Source organism: Macrobrachium rosenbergii, chromosome 13, assembly GCF_040412425.1.
Source record: "Macrobrachium rosenbergii isolate ZJJX-2024 chromosome 13, ASM4041242v1, whole genome shotgun sequence".
Lineage (NCBI taxonomy): Eukaryota > Metazoa > Arthropoda > Malacostraca > Decapoda > Palaemonidae > Macrobrachium > Macrobrachium rosenbergii.
The window spans coordinates 42,808,771-42,834,873 of record NC_089753.1 but is presented as its reverse complement, the minus strand read 5'-3'; the positions used below and the strand labels follow the sequence as shown (position 1 = coordinate 42,834,873).

General features: G+C 36.7%; 1 protein-coding gene across 1 annotated transcript in view; it reads right to left on the bottom strand.

Annotated features, from left to right (window-relative positions):
- Positions 1-26,103, bottom strand: part of LOC136845234 (discoidin domain-containing receptor 2-like) — a 577,207-nt gene that overhangs the window by 37,380 nt on the left and 513,724 nt on the right. The window contains 2 exon segments of the mRNA XM_067115322.1: positions 8,290-8,431; positions 17,078-17,206. Coding sequence (XP_066971423.1) covers positions 8,290-8,431; positions 17,078-17,206 — 271 coding nt within the window.

The window sequence follows — 26,103 nt, the reverse complement described above, 5'->3', positions numbered from 1 at the left end:
CACACACACACACACACACACATATATATATATATATATATATATACATATACATACACAGGGTGTTTCGAAATTAGAGGCCCCCCTCCACAGAACAAATGGAAGTTATGAAGTTTTCTGCTATAGCCTATCTCCAAGTGCATTATTTTAAGTTTTATTAAGCTATTTTTCATTTTACATTTCCTGTATTTTCAGACTGAGTGACGGAGTTAGATACAGCCATGGCTAACGACTTGGAGGAAATCAGATGGATTGACTGAATCTGGGCTATAACCTTCAGAGAGGCCAGGGATGCTGGCACATCCTTTGTTTCACGTTCCTGGATAGTTAAATACATTTAAGAGATGAATCCTTTGTTAAAAGAAACTGGAACAAAAATCCATATGACTGTCATTGTGAAAAGAGTGAGAATCTTGGAAGGCCTGAAGTCCTTTCTCAGAAGTCAAAAGACCAAGAGAGTCTTTATGTAAATTGGCGCTTGAACTAGAAACAAAAAGGGAAAAGAAGAGAACTTATAGTGCTGTATATCGTGAGTTGAAAAAATCTGGTATCAAGCCATTTCATGTTATCAGCAAGCCCAACATCACTCAGCAACAGAGAGAAGACCATGCATGGTTTTGTGGTTCATTTCTTAAAGATTGGGATAAAGCTGACTTTCTCCATGTTGCCGCATCAGATGAATTCTTCATTTACAGTGTCAGGAAGCCAAATCATAAAAATAACATCATTTGGGCTGCAAAGTTGGATGATATCAGCGATGACGTGTGCTATCGCCAAGTTGTGAAATTTCCTGAATGTTTGGGAATTTTTCTCTGTTTCACAGCCAAATGGTTAATGTGGATCATCAAAGAAAAAGGACAGTCATGGAATGGCGAATACTTCAGAGAAACTGTGCTTACTGGTGGAGTATTTCCTTTCCTCAAAGATCCTGAAAATGTGTTATCTGTTGAAGAAGTCACATTTTTGCATGATAAGGCACCATGTTTCAAGGCTCTTCAGACACAGGAGCTGCATCGAAACTGGTATCGATTTCTTCTCGTCAAGTGAATTTTCAGGTAGCTCCCCTGACCTTAATGTGTGTGAAAACATTGGTAATATCTTAAAGGATCGTGTTGAAGCGTGCACAGTGAACTATGATGGTATACCAAGCCTCGACGGCCTGCGAAGAGAGGTCACCGAAGTGCTCAGGGAAATGGAGTTTGAGTCTCAGCTTTTTTGCGATTTGCTGAAATCATACCCCTGAAGAATGCAGGCTGTGGTACAGGCAGATGGAGGCCACACAAAATATTAAATACTCAGAGAGAAACTTAAATAAATACCTGTTCTGAATTACTTTTGTTTTTGTCCATATCAATTTTAGTTTATGCTGTAGAGGGGGTTGCTCTAATGTCGAAACACCCTGTATTAATCATTTCCAGAATATACAATTTTTTTTCTTCAAAACGTAATTATTGAAAGATAAAAAATCCGTTTACAATAATGAAACCTGATTAGAGAATTCTATGGAATTTTCATTCGATCGTAAAAGAGAGAAAAATAACCCAAGTGAATATACCACGGCACTAAAATCGCCCTTTACGGCCCCGAATATACTGTATTAAAAATGAAAATTTGGGCCGGTAACTTGATATTTATAGGCTTTCAAATTACCCGACCTTCGTGAAACCAAACTTTATGTTCGAAATCGGGACAGAAAAAATATCTACATCTTGCCATAGCTTCCGTATTATGAAGAATATGAAATTTAACAGAAACAATCTTTTTTTACTCTCGTATTGATATTCAACAACCCATTATGAAATCACTGCACGAATTATGAATTAAACTATGCTTTAACATCTGCAAAATTATTTTCCGTTACGTACTGGAGGCATGAAAATAAGTCTTAAAATAATATTAATAACGATGTCTCTTCACACGCGTCATGGCAATTCTAAAATACTGAAGGTATAGAGAATAATTTAACCAAACTTTCAGTGGGTAAATATCATCAATAACAATAACTTAAGAACAGAAAAAAAAATTCCATCACATGAACCCATCAAGATTTATTCCTAAGGCTCATTCCTTCCCTGCCTGGTCTAAAGTCCTCACGCTCTTTTACACCCGAAAATGGGCTGAAGGAACCGGCAAGGTATAGCAAAAGTGTCGAGAGAAGGAAACCGAAGTGAATTTCCATACTTAGGGAACGGGCATTACGGGGAGGGTATATGGGTATTCATTTAAGGGTGAATCTTAGGTTGATTTCCTTCAGTATCAAAGAGGAAGAGTTGGAACTTAAGAAATATTTTACTTTCATCGATATATAAAAAAAAAAATCTGCGCCAGTGATCAATCTTGGTTAGGGGATCCAGATGAACTATTAAATGCCGCCTCTCTCTCTCTCTCTCTCTCTCTCTCTCTCTCTCTCTCTCTCTCTCTCTCTCTCTCTCTCTCTCTCTCAGAAAAGAATATATTTACATCGAGGCTTCCGGCTGATCTTTCACTCGCTGTCTCCTGAACTCTCGCCTTTTTATTCTCTTATTTCCTCGCTCTCCATACACCCCACATCCCCTCAACTCTCGTAAATCACAATTAAACGAGAGTTATGATAACGAAAAATGAATAAAACATCTCTGATCTCTTCCTCGCGTGGATGTGGGAATGAAGAATTTCGATGGGAAGCCACAAAAGGCTGAAATACGGTTGCTCTCTCTCTCTCTCTCTCTCTCTCTCTCTCTCTCTCTCTCTCTCTCTCCAACTTCCAAGAATCTTTTTCCTTAATTTGTCGGAGTTTTTCGTGTATGAATTTCCATCTGTCCCCTTTTTTAAGGTTACGAGAGATTTTCTAAATCTTTTGCAATAACTTTAGCATTCCTGAAAAATACAAATTTTATGGTATTTGTTTCTGGATACAGTAAAGCATTAAAAACACGAAACTCCTTTGATCTGATAACGATTACTGAAAAAATATACTAACATTTGGCATCTTAGTTAAGAGAAAAATATGACAATCCCCTGGATTTTTGGGCAAATGGAAATACTTAAAAATAAAAGATTTCTTGCATTTTATATTGAATAAAACACATTTTGTACTCTGATAAAAATTACGATTTTCTTTTAGTTTTTCGCCAAATTACGAAGCGCTACTAATTGTGAATTATGATGAAGACAGCTCTTTTGTAAACTTCCGTTGCTGTCAAATTCTCAATCGAACATTTTTCATTCTCAATAAAAAGAATTATCCAATATATAATTTATTATTTACATTTTAGTAACATTTCTAACACTTCTATCCTCTATTTAGTTTATGAAATAAACCCTGTTAAAACTTAGGTTGTAAAGCTTTTAATACCTTAGTCTCCCACAAAGATATTGTTTGAAGTGTTCTATCTCTCTCTCCTTCCCACAACTCACCCCGTGAGAAGAGGGGAACCACACACACACACACACACACACAGAGAGAGAGAGAGAGAGAGAGAGAGAGAGAGAGAGAGAGAGAGAGAGAGAGAGAGAGAGAGATATTCCAACGGGCCTAAGTTTCACGAATTACGGATTTATTTCATTAGGCTTGTGCCTCAAACTTTAATACACCCGTCTTTTTAGTCAAACACTTACTATAACAACAGTGGTCGAACCTGGCATAGATAAGGATCGAGTATGTTTAAAGGAAAACTATGATGTCCTACAAAAAGGTAATACATAGGGGTCCCGGGGGGGTGGGGGACACAAGAACACGAATCCATTAATTGCTAACTAACATTTGGTTGGAGCCTTCGTGTCAAACTGATTTGGCTTTCTTAAATTAATAATCCTACTCGATGCCATTTTTTGGCATATCAATTTTTCATTAAAAATCACTGAACTGAAGGGCATTTTCAGACTTCGGCCTTTGGTGGGAAATTATCTAATCGCACCATATAATGACGAGCCTTCTTCACATTACGTCACTTGACGGTATAAACACTCATGACGAACTTTCGCTCGCTTACGTCAAACCATTTACGAAATTCACCAACGCTCCACCTGGAGATTTTTCTACAAAACAATCGCTTGAAAACGCCTTTAACAAAATGTTTATTAGGTCGGACATTCCGTTACGCGCTGGGAAATGTTTCTAAAATGTTCAGATGCCCCACCTGACAAAATATTGACAACTGCCTTACCTGAAGAGCAAAAAACACGGGAAATGTGACCACACGTCATGTAAAGAAGACCAAAATCCCCGTGACAAACGTTTCTTCATTAACATTTTCTGTCTCCTGGAAGGACGCAAGAATAAAGAAGCCGAAAAATGAGAGAGAGAGAGAGAGAGAGAGAGAGAGAGAGAGAGAGAGAGAGAGAGAGAGAGAGAGAGAGAGAGACTACCGAGTCCACATTTCTTCCGGTACAGGGGGTCGTAAAAATCAGGAAATAAGACTGGACAGCGGAGAGAGAGCTGGAAAGTACCTCCTCTGCTCCTACTCCTACTACTACTCCTATACTTCTTCCTCCTCCTCTCCTCCTTCTTCTCTTTACAACTAAGGACACGAGGCAGACTCAAGACATGCCACCCTCACAAATCTCGCCATTACATACCCGAATCCTCTGCTGAGAGAGAGAGAGAGAGAGAGAGAGAGAGAGAGAGAGAGAGAGAGAGAGAGAGAGACATATGGGGCAAGAAAGAAGAGGGTGACAGAAGAGAGTATGGAGAGAAAAATAGCTGTGATAAACAGGGAGAGAAAACATGTCACTGGAAAACACAGAGAATGAGTCAAAACAACGTAGAAGAGGAAAAGGTACAAAAATATAACAGATAATTAAGGGGATAAGGAAGCAGAGGCATGAGGTTATGCAGTATGGAGAAACCGGGAAGAAGAGGAGGGAGGATTAAAAAATCGTGGGAGAAGTAGGGAGAAAAATGTGGAAAAAAGTGAGAAAGGTTGTTTATAAAAGTGAGAAAAGCTTTTACAGAAGTGAAGAAAAATGTGAACAAAAAGTGCCTACGGAAAAAAGTGCATGGGAAGAAAGGGCCCATGTAAATATGCTACAAAAAAAAAAGTGCGAGGAAAAGTTATAATAAAAATATCGTATTATGAAAACTGACCAAAATTTAGAAAATGTCTTAGAAAAATGTGAAAAGTATTAATAGACAAAATATAAATAAAACAAAACGTGACGCAAAAAAAAAAAAAACCACCACAGCCAAATCTCCGACAAACTTCAAGTTTGGAAAGAGATAGAAAAAACTCTCCATAACTTTCCTGGGCAAGAGTGAACGCTCCTCGTTCATGGAACTTTATTTTTCTAGAATTTACGAAGAATATTTTCGACTATTACATCATGTGAAGAGTATATTCTCTTTAATTATGCGAATATAGAGAGTATTTCTTGTATTGATAACTTATTGTACGTCTTGTATCTGCTATAATTATATATTCTTGGTTTTAGGATAATTCTTTGTATTTATTGCATTTACTATAAATAATTGTATTTTCTCGTACTTAGTTTAAAGAACGATTATATTATCCTGGATTCTATGAGGCATCGCGAGTGTATTTTCTTGCATTTCCGATACACGAAGGGTATATTCTCTTCCCTTAAGGGAGGTAGAGCAAATGTATCTTTTGATTTATTTTTAGTATTTTCACTGTTACATTACTTCTTGTATTTTGTAACATAAAGTGTTTATTACATATTAGGTATTTGGAGTGCTGTTGTCTACTAATCATGAGATATAAATAGCATATTTCTAGAATTTGGGAGACAAAAAGATGATTTTTATTGTATTTATACGAAAAATCGTATTGAATAATGTTTAGGGGACATGGGATGTGTATTTTCAGGTATTAAATGGGTAATATGTCGTATGTCCTAGTTTTTATGAGATATACACGAGAGATCTGGCGTCTTTTGTATTTTCCTTATCTTAAACATTTAATTACAAAATGAATGACCATTTTACAAAAATCAATGATGGTTGACTTCTAAATTTATCCTTAAGGCAATAAATAAAATATTAAGGCAAAGGACACTCGGGTACCCATAAACACCCTCCCCCACCCCGTACACACCTCCCTTCGCTAAATCTTGAAGAATCCAGGAAGGGGGAACTCTTAGGAGTGTATTTACTCCGAAAAACCATTTCCCAAAAGTTGAATATCCTTAAGGTAAAAAAAAAAAAAAAAAAAAAAAAAAGAGGAAAAACTTCGTCGTCTTTTAAAAGATTCATTTGCATTTTGCATTACCCGAATGTCACGAAGAATAACCGAACTTTATAATAATAATAAAAAAAAAAAGCTGCACAGTGAATGACGTGTCATTTTCCCGTTCTGACAAGTTATCTCCATATCTATTCCGAGGTCTCCTCCCTCTCACTCCCTCCCTCCCCCATCTCTCCACTTTCTCTCTCTCTCTCTCTCTTTCTCGTCCTTCTTCCCCCGTCTCCCCTTTATCTCTCCGTACTTTCTTTTCCTTCTCCATAACCCCATCATCCCATTCCCTTCCTAGGGGGAGGGGAGAGGGGGAGGGGGTTGCACCCTATTTGGGCTTCTGACAGATTACGCGTACCTCCCGTTTAATGAGGGCCTTTTGTATGTACGTCGCCATAGGAAAACGAGAGGGGGGAAGGAGGAGGTAGGGGAATGGAAGCAGGAAGAAAAGAGGAAGAACATTGGATGGAAAAGCAGTTACTGGGTTGGAGGAAGAGGTGCAGGATGTGAGGAAACTATCAGCAAGATGATAACGATTAGGTGGAATAACTTAATGGAAAAAGGCAACATTTTTACAAATTTTTTTATTATCAATTTATTGACTTAGCAAGGGGACGTCACGAGCGATGATAAATACTTTATAAAACACTACTTTAAAAGAAATAATTTTAAGAAATTAATCTTAACGAAGAATATTGCGTTTAAGGTAAAAAAAAAAAAGTACGAGAAAGGGGAATAGTGTCTTTAAATCTGATGTAAAGACAGGCAGTATCGAAATCAAAGTCATAAACAAAGGAAGCAACGTCTGCTAAACTGACAGGATGAGTGTTTTTACCATTTACAATGTGACAGAGTAACTAAGTTTAAAACATTATTTTTTTTTCTTCTTGTCACTAATCCCCTATCCGTACCCACGCGCGCTTGCAGAGTAAAATCAACAAACAGTCACCTTTTCTGTTCTTAAAATATCTTGCAATTTTTGAAAAATCACATGTTGGGTGGGGGATAAATGCAGATTCTGAAAAATTTGCCTCATACATCAACAAATGCACGACAGGTGGAGAAATGAAGCTTTTTCTTTTAACGTGCTTTTTTCCCTATCATACAAAAAAGATTGCCTGTCTCAAGCTTTCACAGTCACCGACGAATTAAAGTAGGCTGTATCGAGTTAATATACAATTATGCTTGGAAAAAAATTGGCATTTCATACAGAGTACTCAGTTCGAGCTTATGGAAACGTTTTGAACCGTTCGTGTTTGTTTCAGAGTTGGGTGAGCATTCTCATGATGTTTATGAAAAGGCTAAAGCTGCAGGCGTTTTCTGCTGCTTATCGAATTCATTCAAAATCATCAGTTGACTATTCAATATGGGAATTGGCTACTGTCATAATTTCTTTCTCTGCAGCTCCTTTCAACAATGGGAAATGGATTACTGTTTAAATGTAAAATACACACATACACACAATATATATACGTGTATATATATTTTATATATATATACATATATATTATATAATATATATTTGCATGTGTAAAGATATACATGGGGTGTATATATACAATCACTAAATTACATTCAATATATTCCAAATAAGAAGGAGGATCCCTAAACAGTGAACTCCTGACACGTTAATATATATTATGTATACATATTTTTGTCACAACTATGTGACACAAATATTCATAAATATTTGTGTCATAACTACGTATTCATAATTTACACATATGTTACTCCCACGTACTCAGGCAGTTACCACACTTTTCTACAACAGGCTAAAGACCCAAACATCCCTGTACACATCTGTATAATACCCCTGTACACACCTGTACAATACCCGTGTGCACACATGTATAGTACCCGTGTACACACCTGTATAATACCCGTGTACACACCTGTACAATACCCCTGTATGACCCTGTACACAACTGTATAATACCTCTGTACACACCTGTACACCTGTACAATACCCCTGTACACACCTGCATAAAACCCTTGTACATACCTGTATATCATCTCTGTACACACCTGTATAATACCCGTGTACACACATGTATAATATCCTTGCACATACTTGTATAATATCTCTGTACACACCTACATATAATACCCGTGTACATACCTGTATAATCCGGACTCGACAGGGGATTCGGATGAGCCATCTTGTGAGCCATGGAGGAGTAGCCGCCCATGGAGTTGTAGGTCATGTGGTATGGCTCCGAATACAGGCCCGCCTTGTCGATGTCCCCGCCCTCGACGCCCATCTGTGTCAAATCAGGTCACGTATTTGTATCAATATGGGGTAAGGCATAAGGGTGGAATTCAGATTGAAATGTGAATGGAAAGTGAAGAGAATTGGTAAAAATTGTCTGAATTTAAAATGAAAATGTAATAAAAATATTGTTATACTGTCGGGGAGAAGTCATTCATCTTTCTTTTTATGCTCGGATCTGAATGGGCACAATTCTCAATAAAGAAACAATAGATTTGCAGAGGATTCAACGCCAAGAGACTGGAATTTAAAAATAGAAATAACTAAGAAAACTAACAAAAGTACAGCGAAATTTAACTCTCAACAGAGGAATTGTAAAGATTTCAATACTATGAAACACAGGAATTTAGAAAATAACAATAACTGCGAAAACTAACAAAGATATGGTGAAATTTACCTATATTCAGTAAAGAACCCAATATATACCAACTGTTTTCTACAAAGGTACTCAACATAGAAGCTAGAATGATATTCTGTGGTTTTGTGCTTAACTATTTCCTACCTATAATCGATTTGTGTCTTGAGGTTTAAATAACCTATACGTGATGCATGCATACATACTACCCCAGGCGGTACTTAAAATGTTGAATTTTGGATTAATTCACAGAGCAGAAACTTCAACATCAGACATTCTATACATCTGCACCTTTTACGCTACATATACAACGAACACAGTACATCTTAACATCTTTAATCTTTCTATTTCTCTTTAAATATTCATACTTCACTTCCATATAGGAGAGTTGGCTTCATCCTACTCCGAAAACTATTATAGTTACTCAGCAATACTAAACCGAATCAACCTTTTCCATTCTTCCATTAACAGTATTAACAGTCATTACTCCATCATCCCTGTGTCTTGCAACTCCTCAACCTCCGAATGGCGCACCTTCCCCTTACAGTTTTGACACTCACATTAACCCTTTCCACTCTTGCATCATCCACTGACCCACTTGTAATTTTTGTTTTTGTTTAACTCTGGATCCTGTAACTCACTAACCAAGGAAGGTGAATTTATTCCCGTGGATGACAACATCTTTATTCTCCAAGATCTTGCTCACCTGTCTACCCCGCCTCATTTTTATCACTTTCTTTATTTTTCTATCTCATTTTCTTCTATCCATTCTCCTATATATCTGAGCATACATCTTGTCATGCAGCTGCACCTCAAGCATTTTGTTTTTTTCTTCACCAATCTCAATTCCTCTTCCACCAATCATTATTTCTACTGTCCTTTTCCTGTTCTCCTATAATCACAAACATTATTGAGCTTATGACCTAATCCTCATTTACTGCTCCTATCTCTACGCACTCTCTCTATGTACCGACAACGCCATTCCTCTCTGTTATCTCTTCTTGTATTTAAGTCGCCTAGCACGATCACCCTTTTATATACTCCAAACCTGGCTTGGCACAAATTCAGGCTCTTCCATTTAATTTTTTTTCCATTTCTGGACAATGTATTCTCACTATCATAACATTTTATTACGTTGCAGCCACTCGAATAAACAAATTTGTGTTCTTTCACCCATCCTAAATGCTTCCTTGATACTACCTATCTACTGTATATATATATATATATATATATATATATATATATATATATATATATATATATATATATATATATATATATATATATATATATATATATATAATATATATATATATATATATATATATATATATATATATATATATATATATATATATATATATATATATATATGTGTGTATGTGTGTGTGTGTGTATGTATTAAATTAAATTGTATATATATATTCATATAGATACATACTGTATATATATACATATAAGATATATATCTGTATATAATGTGTATATATACATATATACAATTTAATACATATTCAGACACATAGACACATACAGAAATTTCAATAAAATAATGGAAACAAAATAAAATATTACAAAAAGATAAGGCTTAGATAAAATTACCAATTACTTCCACAAGTTTGAAAAAATATACAGCAAAAGTAAAAAGCAGAAGAGACTAATTTGTAACCGCACTCCCAATTTTTTTTTATTTTTTACAATTTTCTATTAAAAATAATGTTAGTGGCAATTGTTATATTATGTTACAGCGTTATAATTAGCAAATAGCATTGTTACCAGCTTTCTCATATCGCAAAAGCGTTGTTAATGTATTAATAAGTTTTCATAACATTATGAGCTTCATCCTCTTTCCCACACGAATAGCAATTTGTTAATGCTTTGGGCGATTAATCTAAAATCATTATAACTTTGCGTATATATACACATAAGATCTAATTCATCATTTACATTATTCAAAATCGTCAAATATTCCTACGGAACGAGCCTAAAAGTCTATAAATTACAAAGCAAACTTTTAAAGGGTAGAAGGCCCGAATGTGATATTAAGAGAAAACGGAGAGAAGAAAATGCCAAATAACAATAGAGGTAACTAGACAAATGAACATTTAAATACGTTCATGAACGAAATGAGTGATGCAAGCACATCCACTTGCTGAGCGTTTCATTATAATTCTCAAACGTCACTCCGCATTTCATTACACGCATACGAATAACTGTAATGAATGCATAATGCATATTAAGAGTACGGTATTAATACTCGTCTAACTTTAGAAGATACTCTGGAAATGAATCTAGCGCCAAATAATGGAAGTTAAAAAAAAAGCCAGAACTTTTCTAGGATTCATTTCTATTCTGTACAAATTACGGCGAGCATTTTCACCAGGTTCGCCTAGTTAAAACACCAAGTCAGTCGCGGGTTTCAAAAGCAAATTCGCTGAAAAACAAGAAATAAAAACGACAGAGAATATTAATCAGAGACACTTCTAATCAAATCAACATATTAAAAAATTCAGACACGAATAATCCGCTGCTATATCAATGGAAAGTAAAACTTTATGATGAAAAAAAAAAAAAAAGTCTTGCCAGAGAGAGAAAGGTGACGTGCTGCATTTTTCACAAATAGAAATGAAATTCTGTAAAGTAGAAAGCACATGAAATTATGTATAAGAAACTAAAATTCTTAGACACTAAGAGAAAGCAGAATGGACAGGACTTTTAGAAAGAAATGCTGTACTAATTAATCGTCTAAATTTTAACAGGCACATACACTATAAACTATTATGAAAGTGACGGAGGAGCAATGTATTCTGAACGAAGAGGGATAATTATAGTGGTACAGCTTAGATGAATAACATATAACAAAAGACAGTTTATAATGAATGAAATCGATAAATATTTTCAGACAAGAGGTTATAAAAATATAGATGATTCAGAATGATGAAACATGTGTACAGTGAACGGCGACGATAAATATATTCACAATACAATGAAAAGCCATGTTGAACATAAGTCAGAATGGCAGATGATGAATAACGAGAGTGCAAAATCAATGCCCAGATTCACAAAATTCAGAATGAAAACGTGATAATGAATGAAGGAACCATAGAAAAAAAAAAAAAACACTTGGCAAATTCAGATTGAACAATACCTGAAAAAAATATATAGTCACAGATCGATTGTGTAATGCAAATGTTTTTAGGGGAAGCTAAAGGGGAAGGTTTGTTAATTGTGATACAGGAAATGAAAATCATGAATGAAAAATGCAAACCAAAATGAGAATGATATCAGGGAGCGCTATGCACATTCTGGAACTGAAATGGATGAAAATTGCGTAGAGAGAAGAGAGAGAGAGAGAGAGAGAGAGAGAGAGAGAGAGAGAGAGAGAGAGAGAGAGAGAGAGAAATGTTGGATATGCGTGGTAATGTCGAGTGTTTTATGTAATAATCAAAATTCATAACAGGTCAAAAATGTCCGAAATAAAGTATAAATAATGACCACAATAAAACCGTGCGAAAAAAAACCGTTAAACATACGAATCAGAAATAGGGACTCTTTAAAAATACTTTAACAAATACTTTGCCTTATTTTCAATAAATATGGCTAAGAATGTATTTATCTACCATCTCCCAAACACACAGGGTAAACACAATTTCACAAAGACAGGTAAAACATAATTTTACAAACGTGAGGTTTCCATTCTTACAAACACAAATAAAAAGGACTTACAAAACATAGTGCCTTGTAAATACAATCTTTTTTTTTTTTTTACAAAACAGTGAAGAAATGCTTTTTCTTTAAACAACATAGATGAAAATACCTTTAAATCAGAAAAGGAAAAGTGAAAAATATGGACACTTCAACCTTTAATAAACGATACAATTGAAAAACAGAAATATAAGAAAGTTATCACAAATGCGATCTCAGGAAGGGGGAAAAAATAACTTGAAACCAAAATTAAGTGTCCGAAGATCAAACGCCAGGTCATAAATATGTCAATAAATATGTCGGCAAGGTCATGAATACTGACGCCAAAAATAAGGTCATATATAAACGTGTCAAAAAAGGTCGCATGTATGAATGACAAAAATGTCAAGATTAAAGATGTAAAAAAAAGTTAAAAATATCACAAGTCTTTCGTACTGATGTCAACGAAGTTATAAATAGGAAAGGTCACACAGGGGTCATAACAGAGGGTCATAATAAAGATGAGCTGCTGTCTTTTCGTTACTTCTGAATTCCCTGTAGCAACCTGGTTGCTGTACCGATGACATTAAGTATAGAAGTTCAAAATGTATGCGTCATGAACAATTTCATATGTATGGCTGTAAAAAAAATCGTGAATGATGATGTGACAAACGAGGTTATGGTATAACAGAGTCCACAACACGCATACCACGCACAAATTCAAATAAGCTAAAAGAAGGTTGTAAATTTGGCTGAAATTAAAAGTGGTCATGATAGAAAACACTTGAAATTATGGGTTAATGTGCATCACTTCTCTGACTTAGGAATCTCAGAATACTAACGCGTAGTCACTTTCAATACTACCTCCGTCTGTAGTTGTGTTCTATTATCTTGAATGGTTTCATTTTTTAGTTTTTGTCAACGTAACATCAGAATAAAGGGCACGAGGGGGAACGGAACGTTAAAATATTGAAAACAAACTGAAAAACAAAGCGTGTTATAGTTCCGTGTGTTTAATTAATTGCAGTCACAGAGATGGTGGTTAAAAAGCATCACTAAACTTGAGGTATAACACCAAATTCAAGGACGATACTAACAACCTTATTAATGCGATAGTTGATAAATATAATTCAAACGGTTTCCTGTCTCAAAATTAATTTATTCATAAATATTTCGAAAAAACAACTAGCGAACTTACTGCTTACACAGTAAAAATATGTACAGTCCTGCCTATGTAGTACCCTATATACAGTCTGGTAACACAGAAAAAAGACGAAAAACATAAAACAAACGAAAAAAAATAAAACCATGAAAAATAAGCTGAAAAAATATAAACAAAGCCCAATAAACGAATTTGCAATAACGGCAGTTCCATTAATGTAAAGTGCAATGCATGGATGGCACAGGTAACCAAATGCACAGGTGAACGTTTCGGGCCATGAAAATATAAACACTGGCTTTAGGCTTCGATCGCCGGCGCTTTTATATAACTGATCCCGTCGGATCGTTGCAAACAATGCATCGTGCATGTTGCACAGCCATACTTTATCGGGGGATCGAGAAGCCTTTTATTAATGTTTCTGTTTTTATTTGCTTTGTTTGATAGTTTGCTAGTTTTTTTTTGTTTTTTTTAATCGGTGCAAATGCTTTCCTTTTTATGCGTGAATAAGCCGCCATGGCGTTATGTTTCGGCTCTCTCACACTGGTGGAGGTTCTCGACGATCTGCTGGTATTTTCAGAAGCGCGTATGAGGGGGCGTATGCGCGCACGCGCGTGCACATAACAATGCACCATATAAACAAAGTATATTCTAAAAGTTCGGTCAGGTAATTCCTATATTTTTTCTTCCGCCAGCGAGGTTACGAGGGAAAATGTCTTCATTCGTGTCTTCGTGTTTCGGTTTATGAAATATCTCGAAAATGGACGAGCAGATTCGGATGAAAATCGGCAGACGAACCCGCTGGGTGGTCACTGACATTGATCAAGTATTTGTGGACATCTGTGAATATCTAAAGCCCTTCTTCTTCTTCTTCTTCTTCTTCTTCTTCTTCTTCTTCTTCCTAACCGAAACATTATTTTAAGTTTTCTCCTTTCAACATTCTCCACAATATTCAGAAAACTTGACAAATAAAATATTTTGAGAGCGAGAGACTCCGAAGTATTTACTATTTTCAAGGGAAGTCTGCGCAGGGCCCACCTGTGCAATACACATCAATTTACTTCGATGGAAATTATAAAGTGATCGCAACCAAATAAACTATTGAATATAAATTAAAAAAATGTGCGTGTGCTTCGTTATGATCATGAACGTGGAAATGAATAATGACATGCCTATGGCCAGGATGGGTAGGGATGAATAAAGTATGGGTATGTAGCACGATGTATGAGTACTGTGGTGAGTTAGGTGACACTACTGTGACAGGCATGCATAAGGGATGGGAGTGGTACTGGAAGGGGTATGTATTTCCGTCTGGTATAGGATATGTAATGGTTACTTTGGACTGTACTGGTAATTTAGTGTGAGCGGGGAGGGAAGGGCAGTGTTAGGGTACACTGAACGCATGCAACTATTTTTTGAGTGGGTGGTTCTGACAGCATAGCGCATGCTTGGGTCTCTGTGTCAAAAGATGAATAAATTATATTAACTGTTGCGCTGATTGTCACGAAAGAAAGGTCAGTGGGACTGGCATAAGTATTTAGGGTTAGGAATGGGTTGTACTGGGAGAGTAACTTAGCTGTGTGAATGTCTGGACTGAATACAGGGAGACAAAATACATGGACATAAGGCATATAAGGGTGTACCTATGTGTATCTGTGAGAAGTATACCTGCAAAAGAAAGGAACAAAACTTTGAGGGGTCATCGGGCACACAAGCTTTAGGTATGTGTACCTACGTTGAGTTCTGGTGGGTATTACTACCTGTGAAGTAAGTATGAGTAGATTAAACTGATAAAAACTGTAGGGGGAACTACCTCTGGGGGTTTACTGGTAAACAATAACTCTGGGGGTGTACTGGTAAACACTACCTATGGGGGTGTATTGGTAAACACTACCTCTAAGAGTGTATATTGGTAAACATTACCTCTGGGGGTGTACTGGTAAACACTACCCCTGGGGTGTATCTGTAAACACTACCTCGGGGGTGTATTGGTAAACACCACCTCTGGGGTGTATCTGTAAAACTATCTCTGGGAGTTTACTGGTAAACACTACCTCTGGGGGTGTATTGGTAAACACTACCTCTAAGAGTGTATTGGTAAACATTACCTCTGGGGGTGTACTGGTAAACACTACCTCTGGGGTGTATCTGTAAACACTACCTCTGGGGGTGTAACAGTAAACACTACCTCCGGGGGTGTATCTGTAAAACTACCTCTGGGAGTTTACTGGTAAACACTACCTCTGGGGGTGTAATGGTAAACACTACCTCTAGGGGTGTATTGGTAAACATTACCTCTGGGAGTGTATTGGTAAACACTACCTATGGAGGTGTACTGGTGAACACTACCTCTAGGGGTGTAATGGTAAATACTACCTCTGGGGGTGTATTGGTAAACACTACCTCTGGGGGTGTATTGGCAAACACTACCTGGGGAGGGTTGTATATATAAACACCACCTCTGGGGGTGTTCTGTTAAACACTGGCTCTTAGGGGTGTGTTGGTAAACACTAACTCCTGGGGATTTATTGATAAACGCTACCTCTGGGGGTGTGTATGTAAACACTACCTCTGGGGTGTACTGGCAAACACTACCTCTGGGGGTGTACTGGCAAACACTACCTCTGGGGATGTATATGTAAACACTACCTCTGGGGCTGTACTGGTAAACACTACCTCTGGGGGTGTAGGCTATATGTAAACATTACCCCTGGGGGTGTACTGGCAAACACTACCTCTGGGGGTGTATATATAAACACTACCTCTGGAGGTGTACTGGCAAACACTACCTCTGGGGGTGTATATGTAAACACTACTTCTGGGGTGTATTGGTAAACACTACCTCTGGAGTGTACTGGAAAACACTACCTCAGGGGGTGTATATGTAAACACTACCTCTGGGGGTGTACTGGTAAACACTACCTCTGGGGGTGCATATGTAAACACTATCTCTGAAGGGTGTACTGATAAAATAAAAGGAAGCCAAAATTAAAGGGCAGAAAGGTCACCTAAGGGCGTGTGTGTGTGTGTGTCTTTGCATCTGTGGAGTACACTACCTCTGGTCGGTGTATTGATAAAATAAAAGTCAAAATAAAAGGGGACAAGGGTCACCTAAGGGTGTGTGTGTGTGTGTGTGTGTGTGTGTGTGTGTGTGTGTGTGTGTGTGAGTCTGTGCATCTGTGGAGTACAATACCTCTGGTGGGTGTATTGACAGAATAAAAGGAAGCCTAAATAAAGGTACAACGGGTGCATAATGGCATGAGAGAGTGTATGAACCTGTGAAGTATACTACCTCTGGATGGTGTAGGGGTAAACACTACCTCTGGCGGGTGTACGGGAGGAATAAAAGGAAGCCAAAATAAAGGGGAAACGGGTCACGTAAGGGCGTGAGTGAGTGTGTCTGTGCACCTGTGGTGTATAGCAGGGTAGGTGACTACTACCTGTGACGGGTGTATGGGCAGAGTGGTGTTCAGCCTGTAGCCGTTGCTTCTATGAGTGCCGAGCCTAGGAGAAGCGCACAAGGAGGATGGCCTCAAGACTGCCGGTGCTGTCAGGAACTTTTGCACCTCCTGCAGAGATGGGGACAGACACCACACATGCGAGGAGGTTGTTGTTGTTGTTGTTGTTGTTGTTGTTGTTGCAAGGGCGCTTCCACAAGTAAAAGACTACTCACTCACTCACTCGGAGGATTTACACTCTCTTAGCTGGAGCTTTTATATATTGTTATGTTTTTATTTGGATTGGCACTGTCTTGCTTTCTTTCTTTCTTTCTCTTTCTCCCTAGGCTATACTGAGATTACAACTGCTAGCTCCCATTTTGCCGCCTCTCTCTCGCTCTCTCTCTCTTTCTCTCTCTCACACACACCAGGTTACTCTAAGACCACACCCCCGTTCTTCCATTTTGTCTCCCACAACCATCAACCGCTTTCTCTCTCTCTCTCTCTCTCTCTCTCTCTCTCTCTCTCTCTCTCTCTCTCTCTTTCTCTCTCTCTCTCATCAGATTACTCTGCGACCACTTCTGCTTTCTCCCATTTTGTCCCACACAACCATCAACCACTTTCTCTCTCTCTCTCTCTCTCTCTCTCACCAAATTACTCCTAAGACCACGTCTGCTTTCTTCCATTTTGTCCCCCACAACCATCAACCATTCTCTCTCTCTCTCTCTCTCTGCAATTATCATCTATCAGTACCATCTCTTTCCATATTCTCAGTAACAGGTCATTCGCTCTCAAATTTCTGCCTTTTTCTCTCTCACTCAACAGAAACATCAGACTCGTCTTTCATTTAACAGCTGATCTCCATCGCTCCTCGGTCATTCTGTGTCAGGCAGAAAAAAATCTCTCCCCGTTTCATTTTCTCAAAATACTCTAACCCAAAACCACAAATACTTGCTCTCTCTCTCTCTCTCTGTAGTCTTTTGCAACCATTATTTCTGTATTTCAAAACCACTGCCTCCCTCTTCAAAAACGTTTAAATTTGCTTACGTTCGTACATTAATGCAATTTCATATCGTGCATAAATAAGTGAAGTACACGTGCTCCCCATACGTACACAGTGGCGATCCATCCTCCTCAGAACATTTACGTGCCAAAGGTTACAATTAATGATCTTTCTTTGGGCTCTATCGTAAATAATGAATCCATTCATCGTATTGGAAGATACCCATTTCTTATAAGTCAGATCTATCTTATATTCTCTTTTGAAAGATGCTTGAGACTCACAAAAGTTTTCAATCTCTTCAACTTTTTTTGGACTTAAAAACACCTCAAAAATGTTTCTGAAATTTGAAGAATCTATTCTAAAATCCGCACTAAAATTGACCAAGTGATTGTACAATTCGTCTTGAAAGTGTATATCCTCTACACACTGGAATTAAACAGACTGGATCTTCATTTCGCTTTAATTTTATAGGTGACTCATTTTTGCCGTAAATTTGATGAACGATTCTGCAATTCCCAAAATATTTTGCAAGTGACTGTAATTCACATAAAAATTAAGACAAGATTAACTTTGCAAATCTCACTGGAATTTTAAACAGGTGAACTTATTATTTCCGCTGGAACTGGCCAAGTTGGTCTGCAATTCCCGCTATAATTGAAAATGTTCTATAATGAACAGTAGAAATTAAACGAGCGAATATAATTCCAACAGAAACTGTACAGAGGACGTTGCAGTTCCCACTATAATGATTATAGTTCAGTGGCCTAAATACAATTCCAACCAAAATAAAACTCTACAATTCCACTGAGAGCTTGAATAGAAGTGACTACAATCCGGTCGCAATTACAATATGAAAAAATGAAACTACATCTCTCACCTGATATGAACAACTATCAAAAACGGCCCGTCGCAAAAATAATTCCCGAACATTACAATGCTCTCCAAAGCAGAAATCATTATGCAACAATCACCACAAAAAAGTAAAAAAAAAATGAACAGCACCTTTTGTTTACATGTACAAACGAGTTGTTTAGGCCAGCGAAAAGCATCTTTTTTTTTTTTATAAGCATCCACATTTATGCGTCACAAAAGGCTCCATCATTTGCATATAGCAGAAGGGCTGCTATGCATATCCTAACAAAAATAAAAAAGGTTCTTCATTCTATGTTTAAAGAGAGATCTTTTAAAAAGAATTATCATTCGCCAACTGTCATGTGCATATTAATAAGAAATCTTAAATTTTATACACGAACCTTTATAAATACTTATTAGCCAATTTTATTGTTAATAATCTGTCAAAAGTCATAATGAATTCTGAATATTTACATATATTACCAGAAGTTTACCAGACATAATTTCGTAAAAAAATTAATTTCTTACAATTACATCTAGCTAATCTTAAACTGATTAAGTGGAATTGAGAATGTGTACCAATATTAAAAATGGTCTGTGACACTGAAAAACTTGCTAAAAACTTAATATACACATGACGTATGGTTTGTATTTGTCTCGTTAATTCTAATTTATTATGTACAGCATTTATTTAGCGTAACACCACTGCTCACTCTAAAAAGAAAAAACTGAAGCACACCACAAAGGCACAAAGTTACAGGTCAGGGAAAAGACAATTCAATTTATTTGGCGTCCAAAAAACAGTCCTATTTACAAAAGCGCCCACAGCGTGGGCAATGACAGGCGTCGGGCTGTGTTGTGGGAAGACCGGAAAAAAGGGGAACCATATTTACAAGGCCCACACTGTGGATAATAGTGGAATGATAGTGCGGAGCGAAGGTCATTATGGGTGTGGATAGTGTCATTAGTGGCAGAGGTGATGTGGGGGGGGGGGGGGTTGAGGGGTTGGGAAGTGCCATCAAAGTGCCAAAATCAGGGTGCTACGGAAGTCAGTTGTCAGTTGCATCTCTCTCTCTCTCTCTCTCTCTCTCTCTCTCTCTCTCTCAAAAGTACGTATGCCAGTCTTCTTGAAGCGATAGAAAAGTGAAAAACACTATTGTAACTACTTTCAAGACAATTTCTTTAATCGTATTTACAAATACATACATAGTTCATTTACATGTTTATATACAAGGTCAAATAAGGTTAATCATGGGGCTACTTTCTCTCTTATTCCAGAGGTGTCGTGCGGTGTCGTGGTCACACAGTGCTACTATGCAATGTGGAAAGTTTTTGCAATTTGCAGAAGAGGTGACAAAAATATGAGGTGACAAAACCGTGGAAGGAGAGTGACCTAGATAGGCAACAAGAACAGGAAAACTTTGAGGATGGAGAAAAAGTTTTGTAAACATGGGGAAAAGAAAATCACGACGATGAAAGGTTTTCCTCCAGTGAAAAAATGAGAGAAAATGCACGAAGAAAATGATAAAAGAGATGGCAGCTTTCCTACAGTGACAAGAGTTGACCAAAACGTTAGGCTACATGAAAACTACATTGCCCTGCAAATGGAAAACGTTTTATTAATAAAAAGGCTTGATTAAAATTGAGTTAAGCAAGGTTTTAATTATGGACCCCGGCATGAAACAGGGAGAGCGATACAAAAGACAATCTAGATGGCCCAATTTTAACGGAAACCAGCTGTAGGGGTTAATAAATAATGGACCAAGAAAATAAGACAATGCAACTCTTTTAGCACACCAGAAAAAAAGGCGAAGAATAATTATGAGGGGGGGGGGAACAACGATATTTCTAACACGGGCAAAATGAGAAAAGTAAACGTTTTTGGCGAGTCTGAATGGAATATTTTTTGGAGAGTTACAATGGAATATTAAAATATTTTTCTTGCTGAATTTGGCAATACGGGACTACGTTTTCTGTAGGTATGCTTCAGGATACGAAAAGTTCTCCCGAAGATTCTTATCTTCAGTTTTACCGAATTGCAAAAATGGGATACTGCAGTGAAATAAAAAGGTCTGATCTGACTGGCAAAATGTTATGCAGAATTAAAAACTTTGCTTGAACTGACAAATTTGGACACTAAAATAAAAGTTTTTGTTTTTTAACTGGAGAATGTAATATCAAAACAAAAGGCTATCTTCTTGAAATGACAAAATGAAATGAAAAAAAACAATAAGTTTTTTAAAGCTGCAAACCGTAGGGCAATGAAACCGAAGTGATAAAATGTGAAAACTATTTTATCATGAAGTGGTAGATGATGAGATAAGAATGGACAAGGAAAATGAGTTTTATTGAGGAATGAAAGACTTATGAAAATGTATGCACGGATATTTTAAAGACAGTTCTCTTCAAGTTTCAACGGCATTGCAAAAACTACGAACAAATACGGTGAAGAATTTTCCATGGAGTGGTAGCAGGGTTGACGAAAAATACAAAACAGAACAAGAGACGCAGCGGAGACCACATATTTCCCGAGTAAGAAATCAGGCTAACCATAGAACACCAAATAAATCAATTAGTAAGTAAAGCCACAAAAACCAGATTTTCCTCAAGTACGAGAAGATACAACACAAAATCAGGTCAAGGAAAGCCAAAAAGGAGACTTTTTTTTCTAAAAGGAGAGACGTTATGATAATGTACAGATATACGATGTTACTAATGAGATGGAATGACATGATTTACTACTAATGATACCACCGTAAGGAAGCAGGAGGATTATGTACATATTCTAATTCCAAATATTTTATGAATAATCATTTTGCTGCTAACTACCATTCCTTTACAATACATGGAAATTGATTTTTTTATATAATTTATTCCTAAATAAAAAAAAACTACATAAATAAAATGGACTAAGTTTGAAATATAATTTTCATAAGAGAAATTTCCATATATGTTAAAGAAACAAGGAAAAGGGGTACTGTTTAATGACACTAATAAACAATATATAATTATTAAAAATAAAAATATCAACCAAAAAAAGAAATCCATGCAAGCAACTTCAAGGCATGAATCTTTCTTATTTCTTGACCAGAAGCTCAAAGCTTCTAAACAGCTAATAAATAAGAATGGAAAATACAAATGTCTAAACAAACACAAAACAAAAAAGATTTTTAAAAAGTTTAAACAAAGGTGAAAACCATTACTGAATATCAGTAAATATTCTCAGCTTTGTAAAGTACTCAAAAATACACGTGGAAAAATAAACTGCAACAATTACAAGTATTTACATTATCGCAACTGAATGCTGACAATATAAAACATGCCAAGAAAAAATGGTTCATTAGTGGAAGGACACTATCAACCAGAAAGGACTTACGGCGGGATTCTACGTCTCTAAGCCTAAATGTTATAAAGAGAATTGGGACGTTTGCACATGCACTGGGAATTGGCAAAAATACCACCAAAGCAGTATCGCGGGTCCCAATATCAAAATTAGATTATCAAGAACATACGATTGTTGTTGTTGCTGTTTAGATTAAGAGAGGTTTACGCCATTGAGGGAACTTACTCCAAAGAACTACCGATGTTCCGTCAGAAGTGATAAATACCATTCCTTTATATTCAGTTTTTAAATAAACTATTACAATATGCACATCGTATCCTACAGCTTTTGACCCTAGGTTTCAAGTAGTGTCAAACTTCTCTACACAACTAAATGGGTGCGGATATGTTATATTTCATGTTATGTTAGTTTTCTGTAAAAGAAAACTATTGAGATGGTTTTGTCAGTCCGTCCGTACTTTTACTGTCAGCCCTCAGATCTTAAAAACTACTGAGGCTAGAGGGCTGCAAATTGGTATGTTGATCATCCACCCTCCAATCGTCTAACATACCAAACTGCAGCCCTCTAGCCTCAGTAGTTTTTATTTTATTTAAAGTTAAAGTTAACCATAATCGTACGTCTGGCAGCGCTATAGGTACCAACAACACAGGCCACCACCGGGCCGTGGCTGAAAGTTTCACGGGCCGCGGCTAAAAGTTTCATGGGCCGCGGCTTAAAGTTTCATGGGCCGTGGCTTAAAGTTTCATACAGCATTATACGCTATACAGAAAACTTGATTGCGGAACTTGGGCGCGTTTTTTACGTTTTGTTTTCTTAACCAAGCGCCGAAACTTTCTTCAGACTCGGCAGTGCTTTCCCTTTTCAATAAGTTCAAAATCAATGGGTCTTACATCCACCCAGTAGAACTTTCCTCCAAATGAAATATGATGTTTCTAAAGCTATGAAGAGGAAACGAACACGGCCAGAAACATATTCGCAAAAGATACATCAACTTCTCTCTCCTGAAGTGATACAGAGTCACCAAGTGAGAGCTTAAGAAATTCCACTGTATAAATATTGAGGAGAAATAGAGAGTACAAAACTATGAAGGATTACGAGAATATGTAACAAAGAAGATTAGCAAGACTTTGAAAACGCGACCGTAAAAGGATGAACACGCGTTGCAGGAAACGCATCAAAAAGATAAGAATAAAAAAATAAGAAACTCGAAAAAAATCAAGTCCGAAAAATTTTGAAAAACAAACCGTTCAAAGCGGAAAGGAAATGAAAATACGAGAAGAATACATAAACCAGACAAAATAGAATTCAAGAACTGGTCGGGAACAGATCGAGAAAATCCTGAAACGAGTCAAACAAAGACAAAAGAAGAAAAATAAGAAAAAAAGGGGAAAGGAAAACGCGAGCGGACGAACTTGCGACGTGGGGAACGCACGCCCCCCCACCACCCCTCCTCCCCAATGTCGCCGCTAGAGATGTGAACTAAACCAAGTTCGAATTTCAAGGCAATACGTCTATAGGCACTTTAGGCAAACTTTAATCAAGGCAGCATCAAAGAGACGAAAGTTTGTCGTTTAGTGCCTTGAGGAGGTGTATCCACAGAGAGAGAGAGAGAGAGAGAGAGAGAGAGAGAGAGAGAGAGAGAGAGAGAGAGAGAGAGAGAGAGAACGGTTTTATAGTTAATGCGAGAGTGAGTGAGTTTGTGGAAATTTATGAAGATTTTATAGTTAATAGAGAGAGAGAGAGAGAGAGAGAGAGAGAGAGAGAGAGAGAGAGAGAGAGAGAGAGAGAGAATTGTGAGGATTTTATATTGACCGACCACATCTTAGTAAGACTATTTAACTCATAATTATCCTAAAAAAATAATCATCAAAATTAAGCACAATTCCAGCAACAGCAGAACCGAATTACGAAAGAAAATGACGGAAAAGGTCCTTATCTCAATAACCTTAAAGAAGGACACCTCAATTACGTATCGAGGGCAACGCCAGCAATTCTCAAATACTCGGAATCGCCAAACTATACGTTCCTAATGCACCGTAAACAGTAAGTTCCGAGGCATGCAACACCTCGGTTAATCAAACGAAGTCTTGGTTCCTGATCGAGTTGAGGACTGTATACCACGGAGATTATATAATATATATATATATATATATATATATATATATATATATATATATATATATATATATATATATATATATATGTATGTATATATATATATATATATATATATATATATATATATATATATATATATATAATCTTTTACTACTTAATTTCGCATTTGGGAAGAGTAAAAAATCTCCAAATAGCGTCGCATAATCTGCATACTTATTATTATATATTTAACTACTTATTATTAGTTATTTATCTCTGCTACTACTTAATTTCGCATTATGAATGAGCAAAAAACTCTAAAACGCGTCGTATAATCTGCATATATTATCTAATATATTTTGGGCTGATAAAGGTTCCAAAGCCACTACTTGTGGAATACTAGACCTATTGACGTACGGGAAACACCATTCATCACTCCTCTTTGCTGTTAAAATCGCATAGATATCCCTTAGAACCTTGTCTATACCCAGGTTAGACGCAGCGGCTAAAATTGAACTGAAAAAGTCCTCACTCATACCCATTATCGCATTTTTTGTGGGGGGGGGGATAAGAATTTTGCGCCTGTAATGAGTTTTAATTCCTGAATACTCTCTTTAAGCGCACAACCTATCAGTAAGCAAACGCATCGTTGATTCAAAGGACCTCTTCAGCTTTTCAAATGGAATTTTCATTACACGAGACAGACTTGGAATGACTGAAAATGAACTTCAATCAAAGAAACTGCGATTCTCAATCCCTTTAGAACAACCCAAACGCGTCTACAAATCTAAGAGGGGACCAATCCGTGATAGAACATAACCATACTTCATTGCCAATGTTTACGGACCATTAACCTACTTATCCAATTAATTATTACTAACGAGGCAGACTGATTCCACTTTAAACAATTTACGATTTAATCTCTAAAATGGTGATTTTTTCCCAATGACCAGAACGGTTATTGGTGCGAAAAAATAAGTAGCGGTTTAAAGACACTTTTATTCCATCGGTAGGAAAACAAAACTTCTCTTTGTGATCATCTCCGCGGACCATGTTATGGAAAAACTGAGTGACTTACAAAATGGAAATATTCATAAAAAATCTGTTTGCCCAAAATAAAAATACAATGTATTTCGATAAAAACAATCGCAGTTTTAGTAGCAACCAGAGATTATGGGTGGTAATAAAAACTGAGATTGAATCCAATAGTGGTCTCTTATGAACAATAGGCATGGTCCCCTGTTTTTATTACACATCGGATTAAATCACATAGGGAGTAGCACTTCTAAAATACAATGAAGAACACACAATATTATATATATATATATATATATATATATATATATATATATATATATATATATATATATATATAACATATCTATATATATCCACAAATATTAAGCCACAAGTCTGATACAATCTGTACTGCTATACGGACATAAATCATATTATGAGAATGAAACTACAAGTATAGATTTTGCCGATTTGAGAATAAAACTTTAAGAAGAATATTACGCATCAGATACTAGATAAAATGAGAAATGATACCATATAGGAGATAACGTTAGTTTCATATGCAAATGACATAATGATTTAAGGCAGATGGAGATGGTTTGGACATGTCCTTCTCATAACCCCCGGGAGAACAGTACGTGATACCGTGAGCTGGGATCGTGTGAATGCGAACTATGAGAAGGGAAGCTGGAGATGAGAGGAGATTGGTGGAAGATA